Genomic DNA, 27,560 nt, shown 5'->3' with positions numbered 1-27,560 from the left:
CGTCGCAGCGGCAGTCTTCGAGGTCGCGAGATAACTGAAAATTCGACAGCATCGCAATAAGAATCTAAGGCTAACCGTGCAGCAGGGGTGGCGCGGCACACACCAGCGCGCAGCACCTACCCTGAGCGGGTGAGAGGCTCCTGGAGCGCAGGCTGACGGTGTGCTGGGTGGTCCGTTCGGGAGGGTCTCCCTGCGGCTCACGGCGAGGCCGGCTGCGGGTCAGCTGCTCCTCCATCGACCGCTTCTCCTCCCGCAGCACGGACAGCTTGTGCTGCAGAAGAGCAGGGAAATGGTCAGACACCCGGCCCGAGGTGGACCGGTCACAGGGCTGGGTAGAGTCCGGGGAGCAGCCTCGGAATGATGTGTTGGTGACTATCTATAATTCATGTTTTCACTAATTTGACAGCTAACGAATTATTTATCTTGCCATTCCACGAGCAATTGCGATCAGCGATGCAGAGCTTGATGCGATGTCTGACGTTTGTGTTTGCAAGTGTAAGGACGTTTGATCCTTTTTCAATCTTCAACTCACCTTAAGTAGAGGAATGGCCTTGACTTGCTCCTCCAACTCCCGTATCCTTCTTTCATATTCATTATTCGCTTGTTCTTGACGCTGAAAGCGTAGCCGGCGGATCAAAACAAAATACCCGGCTGTAAATGAAACAACAACGGCGAAGAAAGCCGTACAAAATAACCACATCGCTTATAGCCAAACCGTACAAGCAGCTATCGAAATAGTGAAACCTGAGGAGGAATATGTGAACACAGACAAGGCGAACACAGATAAATGCAGAGCCCCCTGTTCACGGCCCATTTTTGTTTTGAATTAGATCGGCCTTGAAAATTTGAAAATGTAAACAAAAACAAAGTGCGCTTTGCGCCGTGACTCGAAATTCCAGAGATTCCTCATCAAACTGGAGAGCACGTGATAAGTGATTTTGGATACTCCGATTGGAAAAAAATATACTACAAAATCTGGAATATATTGAATATATTGAAACATCGTTCGTTCCACACGATCTACAGTTTGGATTTGTTCCACAGCGTGGAACAGCCGAAGCCTCTCTTTTGTTTTCTGAGACTGTCCAGTGGCACCTAAGAAGGGGATCTCCTGTATTCGTCGCTAATTTAGACGCCAGAAAGTGTTTTGACCGCATTTGGCATGACGGTCTTTTCTATCGTCTTCTTGATCTGCTTGAGAATCGCTCGTGGTGTCTGCTTCTCTCGTGGTATCGCAAGCTTACTGCCAAAATTGACTTTATGGGCATTCGTTCCGACAGTTTCCCACTAGAACGTGGAACGAGGCAAGGGGCCATCCTTTCCCCAGTACTGGCTAACATATTTTTTCGTCCCTTAATACAGACTCTTGATCATAGTGGACTTGGGGCTGAACTAATGGGATATCATGTCCCCTCGATCTGTTACGCTGACGACATAATGCTTGTTTCTACGAACTCCATGAGTCTTGGCCATCTTTTAAGCATTGTGGGGGAGTTCGCGGGCACTTGGAGACTCGAATTCACTCACCCTGATCAGTCTAAAACTAAAAGTCATTGCCTTGTCTTTGGTGCTGAACATTTAGCTGAGCTGCCTACATGGCAGTTGGCCGGTCAGCAGTTATCTATCCGCTCTGAAACACAGCATCTAGGTGTGACCATCAGCACTGATTTACGTGGCTCAGCGCATGCGCGGTCTCGAGTAAGACGTGCCCGTGGAGCTTTTTACGGGCTCACACCTGCAGGAATGTTTAGCAAGGCTATGTCTGCTTTAGACAAAGCTTTTCTATGGCGCACGATTGTAGCCCCTTCTTTGACATCTGGGAGCATCGTTGCTCCACTGAGAGCTGCTGACATAAGTAACCTGGAATTATTTCAATCTTCTAGTATAAAGGCAGCCATTGGGCTCCCTGTGTATGCCCATCATTCTGCCCTAATGTCAGCGCTTGGCATTCCTAAGGTTCAAGAGCTTCTCCGATCGCTTACGCTTCGCGGCTTTGCTCATCTGTTTCGCTCGGATCATAGGCTTAAGCAGATAATGATTCGCAGCCTTGCTGTTCTAGCTACTACGCCTTCAGAGTTAGACGGATCATTCTTGAGCTTTACACATAGCCTCGGAAATAATAATTTTGAAGTTACAATGAACATAGCATGTGGCAATGTTGATGGTGAGCTTATTCGTGGCTCTTGTATGAATGATGGAATTGTGGACACAATCAAATTCCTGCTCAACAGCACTTGCTCTCATTCGCGTAAAATTCTTAGGCTCATAACAGTCACAAATGAAAGCACCAGGCACACAACTTGAACTAAAGTATAGGTACTATCGATGGTTTTAGAATGTCCAATGATTGGCTCTTGTGAATGTCCTTGCGTGGCCTAGCATTGTTCTGCAGGCATTAATGTATGTACCTACCTGGCCCAATGTATATGTACTGCTACTTGTTATAACTGTCACCTCACCTTGTCACCTCACATTGTGTGTGTGATGCAAATAAATGTGATGATGATGATGATGATGATGATGATGATGATTGGTCAGAACATGGAGGATATCCCTATTGCAATTTGCAATGCTTTTATGCCGTATGCGACCTTGGTCATTGACGATGACCCAGTGAAATGAATAATGAATAATGATGCTAACAGCTGAATATTCTAGTATAGGCAAAACATTATGCCAGAAGACGGCCTTGTGCTAGAGATATGTAGGTAGGTATTTATATGACCTCGGGTCGGGCTGGGCCAACTGGGCCGACTGGGCCAAACATTTGCTCCGCCTTCCTAAAGAATCTGAGCCAGCGTCTGACGTGCCAATATTTACGGTTACGGATCAAACAAATCAATATAAAAGGACCACCGCCACATCGCAACAGTGAAGGTGCCAAAAGCCTATGTCTACCGTTTGTCAGCGCTTCCCTGACAGATAACACCGTAACAGCCTCAGACACTGGCAGCCTGCCGGTCGTTCACGCAAACATGTCTTCCCATCGGCTGGTTTACTCAACGTTACCTTTCCGTTTACATTGAATTCGACAGCAGACAACAGGCACGCGATTAGATTTCCGACAAACATAGCCAACGGAACGGACGGCCGACTTGGACGGCTGAGCTTTCGAAAACATGTCAGCATGACACGACAAAGGCAGCACAGAGAGGTCAGCCTTCGCTCTGACACGCAGGCCAACGGAAACAATGAGTGGTGAATAATGGAGAGCCCCAGGATACAGGGCTGCCCGAGAATATCTTCGGTATCCCTTCAAATTTTGTCTTCATGTAAGAACAATAGGCTGGGTTATAAGAAAAAGCAATTCTTGCGGCGAATGCTTCTCAGTCTTAGGTGATGCATAAGTGCCAATTATTTTTCATGATAATTAACATGATCTGGCCAGTTTTATACCGTATTGTCGCATAATGAATGATTGACCATTCCCTCCTTTTGCGGTCGTTTCTCACCGTATCCTCTGCCTGACGCTGAGAGTTGCTGGAGACGGTCACCCTCGTCTCCATCCGGCACTCCTTCCTGCCCACCAGCCTGCTGTCCGTCTGCTCCCGCCCCGATCCCGGCGTACCCTCAGAGGTCACATGGGTGGTGACCTCTGACCTCCTGTGACCCGGCCGCAGTTCAGGCCCGTCCTCCATACGGCTGAGCTTCTGCAGCGAGCTGATGGTTTCGGCCATCTCTCGGGCGAGGTCGGAGGAGCGTCCGAGACCGTTCCCCGCGCCATCCGATGAGTCTGAGAGTGACGAGTTGGACGAGGCACGCGGCAGGTCCTGTTCTACAGTCCGCCAGGAGCGCAGCGTCGCTGAGGGAGGACAGGGCTCGGTCAGAACAGGCAGCTGTGTTGGCGTGTGAAGTAAGGTGTGGTGATTTGCTGTTCAGCCACGCGGGAGTACAGGCTGCAGTCTGGTCACGAGCGCTGCTGCCGAATCTGTTTGCACAAACCCGCCCAAAAAGGGCAGACACATCGACTCAAGATGCAGGGAGTCATGGAAAACAAATCATCCGCCTCGGTAGAGCACGGCAGCGAAACAGACCATTACTCTTTTAAGTGCAGGTGCATACCTACTTATGCTCGTCGCAAAGACGTCGATGTCCACAGTCCATATGCCGCAGACGTGTGCGAGCATTGTCAAGTCTGCACCCAAAAAGGCACACACGTAGCAACACAGTACCTATTCATCATCGCCCACTGCATGCACATTTCGGGAGTCGGCGCACACACTGAGAGAGCTCTGCAGCCCTTACCTGGCCTGGGCAGAGAGTGGTACCGCCGCCCGTTCGGCCGGTACTCGCCACCGTCGCTGAGGTACGCGTGGTTCTCCTGACGCACGCGTGACCTCTGGAAGGTCTCCTCGAAGTCGGACATGACCTGACCGAGTGAGCTCTCCAGATCGGTTGCCAGCTTGTTGTCGGTCTGGGTGCGTGACGGTGGGAAGAAGTGCGCCGGTGCCTGAGGCACGAGAGACATGGAGGTTAAATCCATCGTTTCCGGTGATGGAATACGTCTGAACGTTCTGGGGAGGGGGAGTACTGGGGCCACACTGTGCGTTGCACCCAAAGGAAAACCACAGACACCACAGTGCCGCACTGTCTGAACCAGTTCCACTGACTTATGGATGCTAAGTTTGTGGTGCCATCAGTAGATTGCGCATGTAGGTAAGCGAGCCGGTTTTCAGGCGTATCGCCCACGTCAAAGTCGTCAAAACCGGTTCTCGGTTCGTCCATGTGCTTAGCAAGAATCAAATTAAGTCTGTAGTTTAAATGCGATTCTGTTGTTCACATGCGATCTGATATGCAAATGCGCTAATGCAAGCGGGTCAGACGGTCCGGTCGCAAACAAAACGCGACCCCGGACATAACACGTCACTAGGTAACATTTCAGGAGTCGGGGTCGTAGGTTTGCAATTTGCATCTCCACCGAAGTCTCCAGGCGAGTCGGCGTGCATTGTTAAGCCGTCATGCCACCCTGCGGGGGCATTATAGCCGGCCACCGCTCACACGTCAGCCGCCATCGCCCATGCAACTCGATCTGTGTCCACTTGTCCAGGTGCGGCGGCGAAGACGTCACGTTGGATCCGGACGCCACGACGCCGTGCCGTGCAGAAGCACAGAGCGCAACAGCGTAAACAACATCCCCAGCCTATTCCGCCTGTCGACTGACAATGAGCAGGCGCGTAACCACCACTGGGGACGCTGGGGACCGGTCCCCAGTAACTTTTGGGTTACTGGGGACCGTCCCCAGTAAAAACCGACGACCTCCCCAATTTGCTTAAATAGCCAAATATTGTCTCTAAATCGAGGTGAAGAGTAGTATGTAGTCAACGGAGAAAAAAAAAACTGGATGTTTTGTTTAGTCAGCGCCCGGGTGGGCCTCTAGCCAACTTCGCCATCGTAAGGGGGAGGGGGCTTTTTGGCTAGCACCAGATTATCTCGGAAAGTATAGCTAGAAAGACGTGGTAAAAGCAACAGACAGCTCGCTACAAGTATCTTTTAGAGTTACCTATTTCATTTTCGATCAGGTCGTCGCTGAGGTCACTGGAGGTCACCAAAGGTAAAATTTTCACGAACTTTTGTTCCCAATTTTGACATTTGACAACTTTTCACAAATCGGCGCATAAGTCAGGAACCAATAGAACTGCAGTGCTGCGGGAAAGCGCATTCGATAGCTCTTTCAAAGGCCTTTCTGAGCAATGTTCTCAGATTTGACCTTAGGTCAACGATTTAGCTTCCAAGTTGGCGTTTTGGCGGAAAAGGTTTTTGTATCATAACTTTTGACTCAAAACTTGTATGACGCTGATTTTACCGGCATCGCCTTTGTCTCGTCGAGACACGTCGAATGAACTATAAGTTGACCTGAAAAGGTCAACTTAACCCTCGCCCTGGCAGGGGGGGGGTCGATGCGACCCCCCCCCCCTAAGGTTTTTCGAAGATAGCGTAAAAACGGCGGCGCGCAGCGCCGCCAAATTTGGCACAGCCTATGGGGCAACCTTTTTACATATGACCTGAAAATTTCAGGTCCGGGTGACCTTGGGTCAGGTCACCAGGTCAGAAAAACCGGTACAAGGTCATGGTCAAATTTCAATTTTCTTTTTGCACCTCTCCAACTCACAGTTTTCGACTGATTTCCTTCAAACTTTCAGGATGTGCTAAGTTCACCGAGTTGTATAACATATAGTCCGGCTTTTTTGAGGTCACTGACCTGAGGTCAGTTAGAGGTCATTACGTCGTAATGTTAAGCCTATGGGAAAATACTAAATTCGGAAAATACTGGAGATATCCGCTTCGTTCTATCACTTTTGTGCTTTGAAACCACGGTACTTAACAGCAGGTCACTTGGTGATTCTTTGTTTGGTGTACTTATCCATGGGTCAGGTCAAATGAGGTCAACTGAGGTCAAATGACGTTTTTGCCAATAACTTGGCACATAATGACGCTAGAGCTTAAAAAATGGTACCATTGTGTTCCTGGTGATCAGCCGAATCGAATGATATGCGATATGATGCAATTTGATTAACTTGAACTTAATTTATTAATTTAAGTTTACTTAAAATTTAAGAAAAACTTTAAGTACACTTAAGCAAGCTAAAAAGTATATCATTCGACGCGCCTTGACGTGCTGAGTTAGTTCACTGGTGCTTTTCTTTTTTCTCTATCTTAATTAGATCGAAAGTTATAAGCGAAAAACTTTCGACCTGTTTTTAGCGAAATTTTTACATTTATACCCCCCAAAACCCCCCTAAATATTGACCTAGAGCAACCAAATTTGCACAGGGGCGAAAACTCCAGGGGAACCACCTACCTACCAAATTTGGTGTTTCTAGGTGCCATAGGAGCCAATCGCGAGGGGGGTCGCATCAACCCCCCCCCCCTGCCAGGCCGTGTTATGAAAAATGCCCTGCCAGGGCGAGGGTTAAAAATTTGACCCATGGTCAAGGTAACGGAAAAGGTCATGTTGCATGTCATTCGAGTGGTATTGTTGAGCTGAACACATTCATGGTAGCGCTCTAGTATGTTTCTACCTAAAGTTATGGTAAAAAAAAAACTGTTGGAAGATGTTTCATGTCCTGAGATGACCTCAGGGGCATAAAAGGGGTCGCAGGTGCAATTTTCCGGTTCAAATTCAATGTGTCGTGTTTACCTGTGTCACGGTGTTTGAATGTGTTTTCGGCCAAAACAAAAACAATTCAATTTTCTCCCAATGACTTAAAATGGAGGGGTTGCAAAATTGACCTGACATTAGGTCACCGATGTTAGAACTTTGAGATAGAATTGTTCATGCTGCAAAAGCTCATGCCAAAGCTCGAGTTTCTTCTGGGATGTAAACTGTAGGAATGACAGTCACCATTTTTTTAGAGGCATGGTTACTTTACTTGACCTGGTGACCTGCCCTTAGGTGACCTGGGGTCAAAATTTTCACACACAATTGAGGTGTCATAAGCCATACCAAGGCCCTAAATCCAAGTTTCGCGGCGTGCGCGCCGCGGTTTTCCTTACACGTGCAAAAAAAAACTGGCAGGTTTGGCCAAAAACGCCCCCCCCCCCCCCACACACACACTCGGGCGAAGGCTGATCCTGAAATATACCTTATATTTGGACTTTGCGGCCCTCCATGTGGTCCCCAGTAACTTCAGACTCGTGATTACGCGCCTGACAATGAGGCGTCCGTCAGCCGACCGCGCCGCCTCCAGAGAAGCCGTCAAAGGCTGTACTTTCCATTCCGTCCAATCGTGCTTGTTGCGCCGCCGGGTGAGGCCGAGCGGCGGGCGGGATGGAGGAGTGTCGAAACTCGGCACTCCGCCCCGCCGAGCGGTGAGAAGGGAGGGACGCTGCCGTTCCTATAACAGGGACCCCAGCCCGGTGCGCGTCCTGACAGGTATGGGCCGGCTCGGCACGGCCTGTCCATCATAGAGGGTCGAGTCACGAGCTATGGGCAGTGCCGGCTCTCACCGGGAGCAATGCCACGGCTATAGTTTCCTGGGACGGTCACATTCACCCTTCTGCGCACTATCGTGGCTTCAAGAATCTGTGTCGCACGGACCAGGTTTTTATGTGCTTTCGTAGTTGAGTTAGGTATACATTTCTATTTATTTATCCTGATATTGCAATGCTTCATCATGCTACTATTCGTTACACCATTGATGAATGACCCATTCATATTCAACAACTACGTCCCCCTCCCCCCAACCTATGACTATCGAACCACCAACCGGCCCTTCTATTCATCGTACTCGTATGTCAGCCCGCCAGCCTCCCTGCGGCAGACAACACGAAGGATAAACACCGGTCCACACCGGGTCACATACGAGCCGTACAGCTAGTTCTCAGTCTCTCGCTCGGCAAGGTCGGACGGCTGCGTCTCGGACCCACCCAGACTCCAGTGAACGCAGCAACACTTTCACCGAGTGACCGTCTCAGTGCCGACGCCCTTCAACACTGTCAGCCAGACTCTGACAGGTAGCTTCACGCAGCGTTTCAGCTATTATGATTGTATGCTTTTAAGACGTTTAATTACCCCGGAACCCCTAATCTATTTTCGCAAAAAAGTGCATAGTAAATGATCACGAACTTCAATAACTCTTGTATATTGATAGAGACAAGTAGAAAAACACGGAACAAATAGTGCATGTTTTTTTTTTTAGTGCATGGACGCGTTTCGATTATTAAATCTTCATCAGCATGACAATCACAGAGAAAACAAGATATAGCACACAAACATTCGAGCTCGTCACAGTGCAATCGTCTTGATTTTAAAAGTTCATGCATATGACATATTCACTACTAATCCACCTGTAGGAGAATATCCACGAAAAAATGGTAGCAAAATAGATCACTGACATACATATGACACATGGATAACAACAAATTTATACAGAACGATCATGAACAAGTAGGTACTTATACAAACTAATGACGCGTCTTCTTTAAACTATACATCGCCGCTGGTTTTGCCCATTTCATCGAACCCACCCTAATATTAATCGTTTCGTTCATTGCTATAAATGCCGCCTCTGTCGCCTTCCGATTGTCGTTGTTTTTACATAATGCTATAATTTCCGCCCCGCCCCATCTTGGTAAATGATGTGTTTTCTGAGCATGAATTACTACCGCGCTATGTTCTGCGTTGTTTCGCATGTCCCGCTTATGTTCCTTTAATCTAACGTCTAAGCCCCTCCCGGTTTCCCCTATATATGATTTGTCACAAAAACCACAAGGAATCTTATACACTAAACTTTTTTCTTCTCCATTTCTTTTTGTGTGGTTTTTCAGTATATCCCCTACCTTTGTTCCCGAAGAGAAAGCTGTTTTAAATCCAGTCATTTCAATCTGTTTCGCTATCATCTCGGCTGGTTTCGAATTGACACAACAATCTTACATCAAACTTTTCCATATAGAGTTACGAAGACTGAAGCAAATGTTGCGCAGTTGCGTTTCAGCTATTATTCCAGCGCATGGCCCATGCGTGTGGCCTCAGCTCCGTAACGTTACACCCGTAGTGATACAGTAAACGAGTTGTTGTTGTGACCCTGTAACACTTCTGCGATACGAGAGACGCGCTGTTGCGGTGGCCCTGTTCTACTGCGGTTGTTGTGGTTCGGTCATGGTCTTGGCTCAGCGACTCATGATGCGCTCGATACGCCTCATTGGTGAAACAAACCACTTAAAAAACAGTAGCCTGCCATCCGAAAATACAGTCACAGACCGACTCAGCTCTCATCCGGTTCCCGTGCTGACATTGCGTTCATTTTCACAGCAATTATCGAGTGTGTCGCATGTGTCCAGTGACGTGTGAACGTTACAAACGACGGTGTCACCATCGCTCATCATTGTAGCTTGCGGTTCCTTCAGTCGTTTACCGACAGACAACAAGTCGCCGCGACAGGCTATGTCCAGTCCACCCGATACCATCTCCTCTGTCTCACTTCCCGTCTTCAGATCTTTTGAACGACGGTCACCTTTCCCCAACCCTTCTCTGAGGAAGCCGTCTGTAGCACTGTCGATCGTGTCGATAGCACCCAAATGACCCTGACCGGGCCACGCATCACCAGCCGCCCCTATCGCCCCGCGCGCGCCACGGTGCCTTTCTCCTGGGGGCAGGTGTTCCTGCGTGGACCAGCGCGGCGGGCTGCGGGCCTCGCGAGCGCGAGGTGCGGGCCGGGCGAGCGCGGAGGGCCGGGAGAGCACGGAGGGCCGGGCGAGCGCGGAGGGCCAGGCGAGCGCGGAGGGCCAGGCGAGCGCGGAGGGCCGGGCGAGCGCGGAGGGCCGGGCGAGCGCGGAGGGCCGGGCGAGCGCGGAGGGCCGGGCGAGCGCGGAGAGCCAGGAGGGCCAGCCGAGTCCTGTGATTATGCCCTGGGAGCGGTGAGTGGCAAGGGCGGTAGTGGTGACCTGTTGGACAGGAGAGAGGATGATATAAAAAGTTGGTTTGGTAAGAAGGGACCGGACGGTAGGACGGGCACCGGCTTAGTTTGTGGGCCGAGAGATGCGATGTTGAAATATAAAGTGCTGCGGTATTTTATTCGGTCTCGATGATTCCGAATATCTGTCAAATATCGCAGAATAATATCAACCAACGCCAGCGGCTGAAAGCACAGTTCGCAATCCCTTCAAACGCAAAGTGGCTAGTGTCTTCTGTGCCGCGACGTAATTAGAATCCCATTCACGTTGAGAACGCACAGTCTACATTTGCTCCCATGGCCCGGCTGAGTGGGAATGCAGCGCTGCAGTTCCTTGAGTGCCTCTCGCCGGCACGGAGGCGCGCTAATTGCCGCACTCGATCAGCCGAGGGCGAGGTCCCTTCACTGACCCGTGTGGCTGCCAAGCACGTGCTGTCCAGCGCCGGACGCTGGGAGCAGCTCCCCACGGAGCTGGACGTCCACCAGTGCCGCCCCGCCGGGTCCCACGTGACCTGCTCTCCGGGGGTGCGTGACACTAGCCCCGCGGGGTTAATGAGGCCGTAACAATCGGTTGGCCGGCGCACCGGAGCAATCCATAGAGCCGGCTTTGTTCCTGCTTTCAGACAATGTCGTGAAATAGAGCACCGTCTGAAAGGGTCAGAGCAGGGCATCGTTTGACCCAGAGGTCGGCGGTGGATTACCCACTTCCCAGGCTAGGTGAAACCGCACATTGCATCGTGATGTGACTCACTGCACTAGAGAGTTCTGCTACATCACTTTGCAGAAAAGGTGATGTCGAATGAATGTAGAATTAGCACCAACTTTAATCTCATACATAAGTGGAGGATAAATGCCAGCGTGACTTAACATTCCCTCCTACCCATGCGAGCCACTGTTTTCGCCTTCTGGATGTGATTCGTTTCGCGCCCCACGCGTGATTCGATCGTAATTAAACTGCTACGACATACTCAGAGCCGACTGAGAGCCCATGAACATCAGACTTCCAATGCCTTCAATGACTGATGACGGCACCCCGTGTCTTTACAATCTCCTTACAAAGATACCAAACATAAGTGTAATGGTAGTAGTGAACGAAAAGGTCGAATCAGCAGCAGCAATGCCATTTGTGTAAAAGGGAGTTGCCCACAAAAACTGGCGGCATTTTAGAAGCATAGCTTCAGCACTTTAATTGCAGTAAGTGGATGAATAAGAATGAATGGAAATCGTACAAATTCCGACCTCGATCCATTTGACTTCAGTCGAATAACAAACGAGTCGCTTTCTACCTTATCTGGGTGGAAAGCATGCATAGTAAGACAATGAGAGCAATTAACGTTACGACACGCCGAGAAGACTCATTCACAATCACGCTTGCATGCTGGATGGCACACAAAACGACACACATAGGTCCAATCGATGGAATGTTACGGTCTGTGGCAATCAGCAATAACTCTAATCTTGTTAGCTACCATCTCGAAACGTTCACTCACAGCATGCGGCTGATACACACTCACAAGTCCCGCTTGTGATGCAACAAGTCCACACACTACAAGAGGCCAGTACGCGATAAGTAGGTAGGATCAAACACGTCACAGGGGATCAAACCAACGCGTCTCTGGAGATCAAACCAACGCATCTCTGGGGGATTAAACTGTCACATCAGCGGCACAAACACCGCATATCTGGAGGTCACACATCACATCACATCACATCACAGCACACGGGTCACACCCGTCACACCTGAAAGGCGGCCAACTGACGCAGTTTGACGGCCCCGGCCAGACATTGTGATGTGGAGGAGACGAGAAGGGCGGCCCGGTAGCCCAGCTGCCACCGTCTCATCGCGTCCGTCATCGGCACAGGCTACATGGGTGGGGGACCGATGGGCAGGGGCGTATCATATGGCGAGCGGCGTGAGGATTCAGACTAGCCTCGGGGTAATTGCTTTATTTCATTGCTGAAGTATTTACTTCTTTTATCTTCTCATAAATGCTCCAAACATGAGCCACGGTTCGTGTCAACATGACTGTCTTCAAAACATGTGAGGAAATAGCGTGATATTTGTTTGGGAGTAATTTAAAGGCAACTTACGTCCGCCACTTCCATGTCACAAATCAGGAACATGAGTTGGGCCCAGCCCAGACCAGCCGACCACAACCGACCAACCCAGACCAACGACCCCCGTTGTCCTGCTTACCTGTGCCGGTGGGCTGATGGACTTTGGTTTGTCGGCCTTTTCCTTGTGCAGTCCGAGCAGTGTGTTGTAGGACTTTTTGTGACTCTTCTTGGTGCGCCGCAGCCGGCTGGCCGGTCGCTGGCTGTCCCGGTTGTCATAGTAGCTGTCACAGAAGCGGACAAAGTCGAGGTCGATCTTGTAGCCGTACGGGACAGAGTACGAGCTGGGTAGGTGACGCGGCAGGGAGTTGTAGCTGCGGCTGGTGCGGCTGAATGACAGCGCCTCGCCGCCTGCCGGAGACACGGAGAGGGAGGGATATTGGTCAGACAGAAAGTATGAAGAAAAGCGACAACAAAAATAATCAAAAAAACACCATCCTTTATTTTCATTTAAAACGTTCGAAACAGCTGGACCACGTGATAATGCAAATTGCAAACGTTAGTGCCTTAGTGGAATGATGTTATGTGACTGAGTGTTACATGGGACATACATATGTTATGTGACTTAGTGGATGCTTTGGTGTTGCGAAAACTGATTAAAGACGGAATGAGTAGAAGAAAAACAATCTGGCTCGACGAAAGATGGTGGTCTTTACTAGATAATGCCACCGTTTTCCGCTACATGATGCACCTAAACACCACGCACATTGCACATCCCGACACACAACTCCGTTCATGACCTCAAAGGTCATCATCCATCACTATGCCCGCGGCTACGTGATGTGACCTGTTCTGTGAGCTTGCGGCTGGAGAAAGCATTCCTATCGACCCACCAGCTGTCGCCGTTGCTCAACCGCGATCAAGAATCATCAAACGTGACCCCGTCAGCTGAGGTCACCACTGGAGACACCACGGCGGCGGGGCCGGTCACGAGAGGTCACGTGAGGTCAGGTCACGCACCGACACGGTGATCTGCATACTCAGCTCACACGAGCCTGCGTGACCGTCACAGAGGAGGGGGCGACGCCGGCCCAGAACGATCGGAACGATCGCAATACAGTGAAAGCAAGCTGTGACGATGAGAGATAAACGTGCACCTGATGTAGGTTTGCAGATGACTGATAGGTCTGCGTCAACTATGCGTTCATTTAAAGCGCTATTTTTGGACATCTCGCACAAAAAAGCTTGCCCTAACATTCAATCAAAACTGGCAAGTAATCATGAAACTAAAACCTTGCCCACCAACACCACTGATCTATTCCACCCCACACATGTCTTCGCCCTCGTTTCATTTACTCCATTCATCTGCAAAGTAGGTGGATAAAAACCAGCTCGACTGGGGCAGAGATTAGATCGTAAGGTCGTTTGGTCGGCCGCGGTAACGGTTATTGAATGACACAGCGCGCTATACAAATCAACAGATGGACTTTTTACCCACTCAAAGTGGCGTAAGCCTTCGGTATGCCTGGTGGCTTTGACATGTCCTATCCCAATTTTCACACGTCTCTATCTCAGGGATTTATCCACAGTCCCAAGCTACTTGTTCAACGCGAAGCGATGGAAACAAGAAAAGTGTTTCGTAGCGATGAGAATCGCGAGGCAATGCAGAACTTCGCAATGTTCCGACGGCTGTTGAACAGTTCGATGAAAATGGTGATTAATGAATAGATTACTCCTTTTTCGGGCCGCGGATTTTTGTTTCTTTTGCACGGCTGCAGACGGACAGTTAAACCAGCCCCGTGGTGCAGCCAGTATGAGGTCAGCTAAGACGGTGGCACACGCCGGACAAATGGTGAAGCATCCCACACAGAGAGTTAACGTACGGTAGACATTCGTGCTATAAAACATGCATGCATGACATGATGATGATAGCGGCTGGTTCTGCAAATGGAGAAGGCGTCTCTGCATGGCTGAATATCGGCTCTCCACAGTCCACACCATAGTATCCCCTGGCCATCGGAAGATACCAGCTGGGTATGATAACGGCTAAAGACAAGTGAAGAACTGAAATTTATTAGTGAGAAGTTACAGAAACAAGGCCGGAAGGCGTAAGAATTGTCCTATGGCGACCATCTGGGCCAACCGGTAATTTTTTCTTTTAAGTATCGAAACAAAATGTGAACTGTTCTGAAAACTTGAAACGTTGAAGTGTCAAATTCCTTTCCTATACATAGGAAAGGAATTTGACACTTCAACGTTTCAAATTTTCATTACGGAGCGAGCGAAGCGAGCGTAGTCTTTACCACATGCCGAGATATCCCTTTAACATTAGCACGTGCATTTGGGAAATGGCTTCGGCCCGCCTCGGCTAATGTTGAAGGTATTTGGGAAACGATTCGGCCCTAGGGCTTTTTGATTTTCCCAGACAAGATTTTACTGAATATTCTGAGCGGAAGAACCAGTTTCAAAGACGGTCGTCAAGTTAGATGTAAGTGAATCCTAATCTATAATCTAAGATTCGGAATCAGGTGAGCCCCTACGATTTGGACCAAACTTGGTCAGTGGATAGTACGTAACGTCCTGATTACGATGCACCCAAAATCTAAGCTCGGCCCGCCATATTTACGAAGTTACGGAGGTTTGAATTTCAAGGTCATTTGGGTGAGCCCCTGCGATTTCCGTCAAAATTGGTATACGGACATATTACATCCTCCTCATTACAAATATCATAAAAGTTAAGCTCGGCCCGCCATATTTTTCAAGTTACGGAGTCACAAAGTTACGGAATTTCAAGGTCATTCGGAGAGCCCCTCCGATTTTCGTCAAAATTTGTATGCGGACACATTACATGCTCCTCATTACGAATATCGTAAAAGCTAAGCTCGGCCCGCACTATTTCAAAAGTTACTGACGTTTGAAACTCACTGAAATTCAAACAGCTCTAACTTTTGAAATAGTGCGGGCCGAGCTTAGCTTTTACGATATTCGTAATGAGGAGCATGTAATGTGTCCGCATACAAATTTTGACGAAAATCGGAGGGGCTCTCCGAATGACCTTGAAATTCCGTAACTTTGTGACTCCGTAACTTGAAAAATATGGCGGGCCGAGCTTAACTTTTATGATATTTGTAATGAGGAGGATGTAATATGTCCGTATACCAATTTTGACGGAAATCGCAGGGGCTCACCCAAATGACCTTGAAATTCAAACCTCCGTAACTTCGTAAATATGGCGGGCCGAGCTTAAATTTTGTGATATTCGTAATGAGGAGCATCTAGTGTGTCCGTACACAAATTTTGACGGAAATCGTAGGGGCTCTCCAGAATGACCTTGAAATTAAAACATTCGTAACTTCGTAAATATGGCGGGCCGAGCTTAGATTTTGGGTGCATCGTAATCAGGACGTTACGTACTATCCACTGACCAAGTTTGGTCCAAATCGTAGGGGCTCACCTGATTCCGAATCTTAGATTATAGATTAGGATTCACTTACATCTAACTTGACGACCGTGTTTCAAAGAAGATATTTATGGATTGTGTGTTCACTAACAGCAACAGCAAAAGTAAGTGACTGCGTGTTTACATACTTTTGCTGTCAACGTAATTCAACTAAACAAGGTTATCGTTCCAATGCCAATGTATTTATTGCTGCAGAACATGGTCGGAATAATCATTATTTCTACATAATGCACGCAAAAAACGAACAATTTAAATGCGTGAAGCATCTAAACGTGCCACAATGAAACATTTGATATTGTTCCAGCTGGGATCCAAGACGCGTTTGATTCAGCGTTTCACTCAATTTTTAGTTTTCCTCACGGTTTCCTCACTCCTGCTGGACTCCATATCTTTATTCTAACTTCTGGCGTTTCACCATCTTCATCCTCAGCTTTTTCAAACCCTAAATAAGGGGGAAGTAGGAACTTCACATTTCATACTCAACGCAGCCTAATAATGAAAAACACAAACAAATAATCACGGTGACTATAAATATTAACATAGTATTTATATAATATTAACACAATATTAAGATTAAAGTGTAAAATATCAAATGAATATGATATTAACTGTTGCGCCGGTACGGCATGTGGTAAATCTCTTCCCAACCTTGGGCTGTGCTGTGAAAATGCAGTTTTATTCACCTCGGTTTTTTGCTACGGACCTCGTGCCGAGTAGTAAAGTAATCTTGCTCGTGCCTACCGGCACTCGGTCCTCCGCACAAAAACCTCGGTGAATAAAACGCATTTTCCCAGCCCCGGTCGGGAATATACAGGGTGATCCAAAAAATTTGGAACCCCTAACTTAAAATGTCTCTAAGTCCGAAAGTATTCACTTTATTGACCAATTGCGAACACCATTAGAAAGAGCAATAAATCCTCTATAAAATCACGTCAAATTGGTGAATGTATGTTGTAAAGCATTGGCACACTATTAGCTTTTGGAATGAACGTCAGAAAACTGAGTGAAACGAAATCGCCAAATGTTAACAATGCGTTGAAATCCGTTAGCACTCTATCTGTTGTCTTTTTGCGAATAACACCACATCCAAATTCAATTTTATTTCATAAAAGTTAACACAGAAGCACACAGTAAAACAGATACACGCGCCCTAGCTTCCGCTGTTCATCACAGCATGTGCTCAACGGCGAGCTCCGGGGGCCGTCACGCAGGCCTGCAATTGCTTGGGGACAGCTCCGACTGTGCGGGCCAGCAGTCTCTGGGAAACTGGTCCCAGCAGGCCGTCAGTCTTTTCTTTCCTCACAATAGCACGTGAATGAGCTATTTTTATTCATGAACCTCCAACAAGCGACATGGTCAGAACAGCAAACCGTCAATCACTGATTTGCGCATAGTATGTTCAAAACCGTTTCACTGAGTTTCGTGACACAAATTTTATAGGCATATGTCTAGGGCAATATTTATAATAATAAGTAAGTAGGGTAGACCGGGGCAAGTCGCCCCGCCGAGGTAAAACGCCTCACCGATGTTTCTCGGAACTGGCAAGGATCTGGGGAAATATTCTCTCTTCTATAAAACGTGCACTATATATATATGACCAGACTGGAAAGAAATTGTGATGACTCCTTAGGGAGATATAGCCAAAAATGTGTTTTTGGAGTGATTTTTATGTTTTGTTGTCAGGTTATGCATCATGGCGTTCTTTTATGGTGCACATCAGGTTAACGACTTTTATGTATTTTGAACAACTATTATCTCACGCTTATAATGCCGGGTTGGTTCGTGTTAAATTATGTCTTGCTGGAGTGCAAGGCGTTGTTTTCTGACCGAACTACGTGATGGGGTAAAACGCCCCAGTAGGTCGCGGGGCAAAAAGCCCCATGGGGCGTTTTGCCTCATGTGTTGTTCGTACTACCCACTTCCTAATGTTCGGTAGCTGGCAAACAGTAAGCTTCTATGCATTTATGTGTAGTTTTCTCAGCAACCGGATGGCAAAGGAAGTATTTGGTTGACAGTTGCATGGCAATAATTTATTATTTGGCCTTATGAGGCAGGTGAAAAACCTGCTCATACAATAGTTTCATAGCTGAACACCTGATAGGATGGAAGGTGCTAACTTCAGTGCCGTGCCTCCCAAAGTCTAACGGACCTCTCATATAAGATTTGGTCAACTAGCATATTTAATTTTTAATCTAGAGAATGGGGCTTCTTGCCCCGGGCCGTGGGGCGTTTTGCCCTGGGGTTGGGGCAAAATGCCCCATTTGCAGCTGCTTCACAAATCACTTCATAGCTGGGAGCCCGATCATAAGTGAATGAATTTGAGGGGCGGAATTTAAAGTAAAATGTCCAAAGAACGCATTGAGCACAAATTTGGCCTTCCAGGTGAAGTAGGACAAAAGTTATGTAGCAAAATAAATTATCTGGGGCGTCTTGCCCCAGGCTACCCTACAATCAACTTGGTTTTATAGAGAATTGAACGTTCTTTCTAATGGCGTGTACAATTTATCAACAAAGTGAAAATTTTCTGACTTATAGACATTTTAAGTTAGGGGTTCCATTTTTTTTTATCACCCTGTATATTCCTTAGATTAACGGAAATTTCTGAGTATGAGCGGCCGGCCGGCCGTGGTCACGCTTTTGCGAGGCTTATATCTCAGCAACCACTTGACCGATTTACACGCAGTAATTTTTGTAGGGTAGCTTCATTCCTTCTACCAAGTATTGGACTATTCCTGATGCATGTGGGTGACCCCTTATGCACGTGCCACGTGCAAAACGAAGAGGTGTCCGTTTTGTAATTGTTGCACTATCTCGGTAACTACTTGGCCAATTGCGCTGAAAGTTGGCATGTAGGTAGGCACCCACTAGGCACTGCATATCCATGTGCCAGAGTTGGGGCGCTGCTGCACGTGCGCACGTGCAGGGGTCGTTTCCAGATCTCGAGAACGGCTCGACCAATTACCCTCAAATTTGGTACACAGTTAGGGACCGGTTAGTAGGGTGCCGTGCACAAGTCAGTTGGGACCCATTTTGCACGTGCGCACGTGCAGGGTGCCGCTTCCAGATCTCGAGAACGGCTGGGCCGATTTTGCCCAAATTTGGCACATCGCTAGAGACCGGTTAGTAGGGTGCCATGCACAAGTCAGTTGGAGGTACCCCCTCGCAATTTCGCACGTGCAAGGCCCACCCTCTCGCTCGCTCCGTTAGTCGCCCCAAAAGGCGTTATACTGGTCATATAGTTCTAAAATACCAGCAGGCATCTAATTGCACTTGAGTTCAAAGACACTGCCGTCAGGTCTCTACAAATGACAACATTGACTGCATCGATAAAGTGGCTAAAGTGGCTGTCGACAGTCCTTATCACACAAGCAGGTCACATCCTACAGTCAACAAAAAGTGCGTCCATCATCCTCCTGAGATCAGTCTCTGCGTCTGTCACCAATTCGTTAGACACTCGGTTCGTCGTGTGACCGCCTCCCACGACTGATGCTGACACCAGGTGATGTCATTGATCAGTCCTCATCAGAGCCGCTAACGCTACAAACGACTTCTGTCAATCGGCAATTGAAGATGACGGATTAGCTGCGACCACTGCGTGCAATAAGTGCACGGTTCCGCTGGGTTACTTGCAGATTGAATGAAATTTGTTTGGAGATATCAGAAATTATCCGAGCGTGATCTTCCAGGGAAAACAACGAATATTGAAGACAGATGTACGTTGACTCTATGATGTTAAGGGTAGGCATGGTCAAATATCGTCATCAATGCCCTAAATAAAAATATACGTTTTACAATCAAGAATCGCTTGAGTCTTTACAGACAGAATTCTACTATGTTGATGGTAACTTCGATCCATGCCTGCAATCAAGGGAAAACGGTAGACGAAATATTCATCTGCGGTCAAATGATGATCCTAACTTCCAGAGAGGTCATTTAGACATATGTGCAAATAAGAGCATTGCAAGTGGATGAAGAGGGAGGGAGGGAGGGAGGGAGGGAGGGAGGGAGGGAGAGAGAGAGAGAGAGAGAGAGAGAGAGAGAGAGAGAGAGAGAGAGAGAGAGAGAGAGAGAGAGAGAGAGAGAGAGAGAGAGAGAGAGAGAGAGAGAGAGAGAGAGAGAGAGAGAGAGAGAGAAGGGAGAGAGAGAGATGCGGCAGCTGGCCGAGACAGGTGGGCGCTGTCTCGTCTCGCTCTCTCCTCTGATGGACGGAGAAGCAGTGTGGCGTATGTCAGTAGTTACATCCAGAGTCAGCACACCTGCTGTGACTTCCCGGGTCAATCGAGGTGACATCCGCTCAGCCGCGTGTGCAGGTACATTCATTTGCAGAAACAATGCTAGATATACTCGTATGTGTCTTAGAGGACAAATGAAAGGGCATGTCAATACCGTTAATACTTCAGACATTCTATGGGTGTTTTGTCTCGATAACGATGGATTTGAATCGACGCCTGATGACGCACGACATCGAAGAAGCAGGAGTGCACTGTGAGTGTGTAAGTCATAAAATACGCAGATTTCATAAAAATATAAAGTTTACGTTTGAGTCATTCCTAGAATGGAAAGAATAAATGCAAATTGAAGGCTCTACTAAGGAAACTGTACGATACCACAACTTCCATTTTAGAGTGCTATGTTTAGCCGTGATTAACGGAACAGGTTTCGACACCAATCATTCACGTATGAATAACGGACTAAGTGTTGTGGTTTATCTCGACTAATCCCTAAATTCTGATTGGCAGAGTGTCAATCTAAAATTGCTTTATTCAAAACCTCTTCATGTTTATGGTAATTTGTGCGTGGGTCGCTCTTGATATTAGGAACAGCGACCAGAGGCTGATTGACATCATCGATGAGCTATTAAAGATAAGTGGTAAGGCACATGTATCGCATAAAACCATCCTAGTTGATCTCTAGGTAAGCTTAACATAGACTAGAGTGAAAAATGTCTCTATTTCCACAAAAACGTAAGCGTTAAACAACATCTTGTTATTCTAGCGAACAAGAGCGGTTCTGACGAATATATAACACGCAGCTTGATAAAAAGCGCCGTTTCCTTCAGCAGTGTGCTGAGCATGGCTGGTTTTGTATTCCGGTGTACCGAAGCTAGCCTTGGCTGGTGTTTGCACTCTGCCTCCAGTTCAACTACCGTGGTCCGGGGCGAAGTGTGGGCATAGAGCTGAGGGCCCAGTGAAGGAGACTTCTTCTGCCAGACGAGTGCCAAACGGATGCGCATGCTGCCGTCGGACAAAAGCAGAAATGGGAACTCTTAGCAAAATTGAATATGAAATCAGGAAAACAATATCTCAAGTATGCCTGCTTTGAGGCAAGTCATAGATTATCAAGTTTAAAAATCATATCTAAAGACTAAAAAGCTACAATAAAATCAGCCCAATAACAACGCCCGGCAAAATAATTTTGCTTGCTGCACATAGATGGCAGCACCAAAAATGCCTGAAGGTAGACTGCGCCGCAGGGCAGCAGTGGGGTCTAGGGACGCGGGAACTCGGCAGAGAAAAGCGTAGGATACGATTCTTACAGTTGTGCAAGGCAATAGGCACTGATGGCAAGGTATTTCAGCATACCACTAGGCATAATAGTTGTCGCTATTCAACAATAACGTAATGCTGGTAGCTGAAAAAACATGTTCATTTTTCAGAAACTTCATGTCTCAAATTTGATATAAATGCCGTTATCCTAAGCTCCGGCCCGACACGTGGAAATCGTACACGAACTCCGACACACTGGCACACCGTCTATCGGCCATTCGCCTATACAAACATGTTCGTACAAACAGACGAGGCCCAGCGGCGGCCTCGCCCACTTTACACACGGTTCACACACGGCCGACGGCGCCCGCATGAGACGCCGAACGACGGCGACGACGGCCGCGGTGGATAAGATTGTCACCGAGTCAACATACCTTGTTTGCCGTTCATCGTGAGGTCCCGTCCGCCGTACAGGCACTTCTAGGCGGTCCGCACGCCCGCAGACACCTGTAGAACACACAGAAAAGACACCGGTCAACGACTCACTGCGTAAACGACTGCACCGGTCCGAGACTGTGCGGCACCGTTTGCGAAACGCGGCCGCCTGGACTGGCCGGCTGGGTCGCGGCGGACGCGTACGTCTCTGACGTCACAGCGAGAAGGTGTTGAGTAAATACAGCAGGAGATGACACGCGCTGCGGCACAGAGGAACCCCACCTGACGCGTCTCACGCGCGGACTGCGGTTGGCAGGCGGTCGATAAATGTTGATTTTTCTCAGTGCACTGATTTGATCAGCTAACTCACAGCTATTGAAGCAGTGACAGCAGCACCGCATGGATTCTAGCACTGTCGATAAAGTCGGACAGGATGTTGTCCGTCAGACTTAGACCACATCCACAGCTGTGGTTGTGTAGCTGTCGGACAATGAGCGGCTCGGGGTGTGGGCTGCTGCGACCGGAACCGGCCGCCAATCTGGGCGGGGGCGGCGGCGGCGGCGGCGGTGGCGGGGGCGGCGGCGGCGCCGTGGGTGGAGTCGCCCTTATATCTCGGCGCCAGTCAGCCTTCGGGCCGGCGCGTGGCAGAGCTATGCGTGAGCCTCTCCCCAGCCGTGACGTCATCGGTGGTGGAGACCAGTCACCGATGACGTCACAGACCAGAGTGGGAGCGTCGCTCAGCTGTGGACTTGCTGGACTCTGCTGACGATTCAAGTTGGAATTCATCAGACAGCTCAGGATACAAAATTTACATCAGCTTGCAACAAATCTTGTATATACAAAAAACCTCCCGACCTCTGGTCTTTAAAAGCCTAAATTCCATCGTAACCTCCGAATACCTTCGCTGCCTAGCTTCCTAGGAGACTTTTGATTATGCACCGCACAATCCAGAACAATGATTCAGTCATAAAATGCATAACAGGTGCCATAACTCCACCTAGCCGACCAATCTGTTTTTCATAAGTCTTCTCTCTCCGGCAGCACAAACACTGGCGCACTGCTCCTGACAATCTCCACTATCCCAGCGCCATCAGGGGAGCCGCGGGACACGCCCACTGAGAGCTCCGCACGTGACGATCCCCCCCCCCCTCCCCAACTCCTCACCGCCGCCGTCGCCGACGCCGCGGGCTGCCTGTTGCACATCAGTGTTCGCCACGGGCCGGGCCAGCCCAACGGGCCATGGGCCGGGCTGGGCTACGGGCTGGGCCGGGCCCCCAAATATCATTAGTTAACGGGCTATGGACGGGCCGGGCCAAGAGCTTTGTGCACTATGGGTTTTGCGACTAATGTCAATTTAAGAAAATTTGGAAACTGATGCAAACAAAACCCACTGGGAAAATACAAAAACTAAACCAAATTTAAGCAATGTGAAGGAAAGCCTACTTGATATTGAATTTTGGGAATCTTGAGAATTATTCAATATCGCATCATGTCACACTGACACATAGGAGGGTTTTCATAAAAATTCCGCAACCAAAAAGATCAGAGAATCTCTAGCATCATTAGTTTGTTAATAAAAGTTAAAATGTAGTCATCAGAATAACTTACTTAGCACTACAACTCCAAAAACTAAGAAGCCACTCAACAATGATGGGCTACAGGGCTACATTCACTGAAAAAAGTTTTTACCATCAATTTACTAAGTTACTAGCTTTGGTAAATTTTACCATCAGCCTACCATCATATTACTACCAGCCTACTATGGTGCTGAATACTATCCTGCCTTGACATGTTGATATTACCATGGTTACGTTTATCAGGGGTGGTTTTGTACCCCAGTTTACAAGGTGGTAACCACCTGAGGCTAGTAGATACCCTCGTAAGCTAATATTCCCTACCATAGTAAAATCAACCTTTCCACGGGCGGATCCAGCAGGTGAATTCGGCGATCAAGTCTCCTCCTTTCCATAGAGGTGTTTGCCAATTTTTGATATGTTGGAAGGAGCGTTATCCAAGGACTAGCTGAGACCCTGAGCAATTAATAGTTTTATGGACGAAAGGCCAGAAATTTCTTGCAACAGTTCCCTGGGTGTGCTTCTGCTGCTATGGTAAGGTATACCATGGCAACACCATGACAACACTACACCCTTACTAACAATCCACGTGCGTCTGACTCTGCTGCAGCGGCGCCGCCATGTCAGTTCCGGCCGCGCGCCGGCGTTGTGAAGGTGCTCCGTGGTTTTAAATATTTGAACGGTGATTGTGTGGGTGGTTAGCGTAGCTGACGGTGGAGGATACTCGGAAATAACAAGTAAGTCGTTGTATCTTCAGCATAATAATACTTATCTCACGAGTGCCATTTCCAGCAAAGATCGCAGCCTTTGTTTCGGTTCATGTTGTTGAATTTCCTTGAGACCCTGTTGGACCGGGTAGGGGGAGGGTGGTGGGGTGGGTATCATTGCGGGCATTTCCCAGCGTCGGAAATCAACGTGTTTTTTTATTTGTTAACCCACGCCTCACTGGGGTATGTGCTCTAACGCGCCCCACAGCACGTTACAGCACGTTACAGTGGGGGGGGGGGGGGCTCCTAACTCCGAAACTACTGGGCCGATTGTCAAAATTCAAACGGCCCCTGGTAGCCCTGGAAATATTGTTGAGCGAAGCCTAATGTCATTGACCTCGAGGTCATCGATGACGTCACAGGTCAGGTCAAAGTAAAAATATCAGCGTCTTGGCACTCTGGGCGCCGGCCAACAAATCAGATCAGGCTCATTTTTTGTTTGCACACTCGTGAATATATGCGTAACATAACCTGAGGGTACCGAACTTGTACTTCGAATTTTTCAGGTCAAGGCCATCTCATCCCAGGTCACGAAAGCTTTATATCGTGCATCGGTGACGTGAGACATGTTTTATGGTTCATGTAGGCCATATATATCGAAATCAGTGTTGTATGTGTCAGTTTAGGCCATTTTAGCTGAATATAGCTGAGGTCAGGTCAGGTCACTTTAGGTCAAAAATGGTCAAATTTTGAAGTTGACATTTTTCAACAAAAAAGGTGTTTGTCAGATGAAGTTCACATATATTCAACGCATATGTGTTCAAACACATATAGACCCCGTTTCCATGGGCATCACTGATCCGGATCAGCAAACTTAAATCGTATTATATTTCTCGAACTCTTCGTTACATGATATAATTCCAAGTGGATTAGGCTTATATAATCAGTTAATCCCTTATTTTCATTTTCATATATTGTCTAACTATACTGGATTAGCTAATCCATTTTTACTGATCCGGATCAGTGATGCCCATGGAAACGTGGTCATATTCTGCTTTTTTTCATTCAGAAACGTATATGTAAAAAAAATAAAAAAATACAATTTCTGAGTTTTTATATTTATAATTTTCAAAATATTCAACATTTCGAAAGTCCGAAATCAGTTTGGTAGCCCTGTAGAGTCCACCCATGCAAAAAAAGGATCTAGCTTAACCCTCAAGGCGGTGGGGGGGGGGGGGCATTTTTTGCATCCATCTTTAGTTTTTTTTTCGATATATCTCCAGAACCGCTGCGCCGATCTTCACCAAACTTTCAGTACCCTTTTGCACATTGTGACCAAATTTTTTTTCCAAAGGCTATGATAAGTTGGCCGCTACGTCGGAGTGACGTCATTTCTGCCATTGTCGACCAAAAAAAAAGCTTCGCGGGAAGAGCTGTCAGGTCTATAAATTTGATTATGCATAAAAATGTTCAAGACATGAAATGTGTAGAATTACCAGGGCTACTATACTGTTCTCTCGATTTTGTTTTTGAAGTTGACCCCAAAAATAAAAAGAAATAGATATAATAGCCAAAAAATCCCAAAAGTTTTTCGATTTTCGAAACAAACGGAATATATGTAATAGCCACTATGGACTTCTATTCACATTCCAAGTATTAGATCGATAACTCCTTTTTGCCAAGTTATAACAAAAAAAAAACTGTTCAAAATTAATGACGTCAAATTTTCAAACTCGATTTTGGCAATTCTAGACCACAAAGCGCAAAACAAAGACCACCATTAGACTCGCCGTGACGAGTGGCATCGAATCAATACCAATTTTATGCGAAACTATCAACTTTGACCTGAAATTTGACCTTTTTGACCTGACATTGACCTGACCTCCACCAGAAAGTGACCAAAAAACCGTCCCTGATGGTCTTATAACCAACACCATTGAGGCGAATATGAAAAATTGGCCATAAAACATGCATCGCACAACCCTACTTAGTAAAGATAGGTTCATGTGCTGACCCTTGGTGATCGGACCTGGTATTATCAGTGACCTCCAATAGCAAAACTGTTCAAAATTAATGACGTCAAATTTTCAAACTCGATTTTGGCAATTCTAGACCACAAAGCGCAAAACAAAGACCACCATTAGACTCGCCGTGACGAGTGGCATCGAATCAATACCAATTTTATGCGAAACTATCAACTTTGACCTGAAATTTGACCTTTTTGACCTGACATTGACCTGACCTCCACCAGAAAGTGACCAAAAAAACCGTCCCTGATGGTCTTATAACCAACACCATTGAGGCGAATATGAAAAATTGGCCATAAAACATGCATCGCACAACCCTACTTAGTAAAGATAGGTTCATGTGCTGACCCTTGGTGATCGGACCTGGTATTATCAGTGACCTCCAATAGCAACATATGCTCGTATAATAGGCAACTCACGCCCTATCGCTGATTTTTGACAAAATGCCCTTTACTCGATGTTGCAGCGCATTCCTTAAAAGACCCGTGAACGGTGAAACATTTTATCTTTGACTTGGCCTGTGATGTCATCGGTGACCCCGAGGTCAATGAAATTGAAGTTCCCTCGACAAATTTAACAAGGCTATCGAACGCCATTTAAATTTTACCGATCCGTCATAGTAGCTTCGGAGATTCGGGGGGGGGGGGTCAAAAATCCCCCCCTCCCACCGCGCGGAAGGTAGCCGGGAGGCCCACCGCTTGCCGGGTTAAAACTCAGATCTTGAGAGCGATTACCGTTGTTCAATGCTTTGCATCAAAATCGGCCGAACATGATGTCACTCTGGCGTCATTTCCGGCCGATCTATAGTAGCTACGAAAATTTTATTAGTGCACAAGGTGTCAAATAAATTGATGCAGCCGAAGGTCCTAAAAGCTTTGTTTTGATACGTCCAGCGGTTTTAAAGATATTGCGTAAACACGAGAGGGGCTATGAATAGCCCTCCCCACAGTAGGGTGGGGGTTAACCCTCGCCCGTATTGGTGTTTTTCCAGCCACGAACGTTTAAGGGGGGGTCCGTTGAACCCCCTCCTTGCCGTTTCGCCCCTGATTGAGCTAGAGCTTCGCGGAAAAAACGAGCGTGCTGCCCGTGACGAGAGAAAGCCGATGGTACCCAATTTTATCCTAGGTCGTCGGTCCTAGGTCATCGGTTGACCTTCCAGGTCAGGTCAATGACCCAAAAGTGGGGAAAACTGGGACCTGTTAGAACGTCGTAAAACGTGGCTGCTATTGGGTTTTTTAGGGAACTGATCACGAATATCATGTTAGCTATGATCATAGATGATGTCTTCATGCATTTAGGCCAGGTCGGGTCAGGTCAGGTCAGGTCAACCAGTAAGGGTTTTGCCGGGTATTCGTAGTAGGTGCACTAGGTGGCAACCGCCTCTGACAGCTTCGTAACATGTTACGAAGGCACCAAAAATACTTC

The 27,560-nt window shown here is 47.6% G+C and overlaps 1 protein-coding gene across 2 annotated transcripts in view; it reads right to left on the bottom strand.

Moving 5' to 3' along the window:
* The window catches only part of LOC122384285 (KN motif and ankyrin repeat domain-containing protein 3-like), a 55,097-nt gene that overhangs the window by 5,783 nt on the left and 21,754 nt on the right, over positions 1 to 27,560 (bottom strand). For both annotated transcript variants that reach the window (XM_043371546.1, XM_043371545.1), the window contains exons 3-8: positions 21,827 to 21,899; positions 12,589 to 12,857; positions 4,246 to 4,450; positions 3,453 to 3,802; positions 533 to 613; positions 121 to 271 (exon numbers count right to left, since the gene is read on the bottom strand). In XM_043371546.1, coding sequence (XP_043227481.1) covers positions 121 to 271; positions 533 to 613; positions 3,453 to 3,802; positions 4,246 to 4,450; positions 12,589 to 12,857; positions 21,827 to 21,842 — 1,072 coding nt within the window. In that variant the 5' untranslated portion in view covers positions 21,843 to 21,899. The remainder of the gene's footprint in view (positions 1 to 120; positions 272 to 532; positions 614 to 3,452; positions 3,803 to 4,245; positions 4,451 to 12,588; positions 12,858 to 21,826; positions 21,900 to 27,560) is intronic.

This window comes from Amphibalanus amphitrite, unplaced genomic scaffold, assembly GCF_019059575.1.
Source record: "Amphibalanus amphitrite isolate SeventyFive unplaced genomic scaffold, NRLGWU_Aamphi_draft 000185F_arrow, whole genome shotgun sequence".
Classification (NCBI taxonomy): domain Eukaryota; kingdom Metazoa; phylum Arthropoda; class Thecostraca; order Balanomorpha; family Balanidae; genus Amphibalanus; species Amphibalanus amphitrite.
The sequence above is the reverse complement of the archived record's forward strand: the minus strand, read 5'-3'. Positions and strand labels throughout refer to the sequence as shown.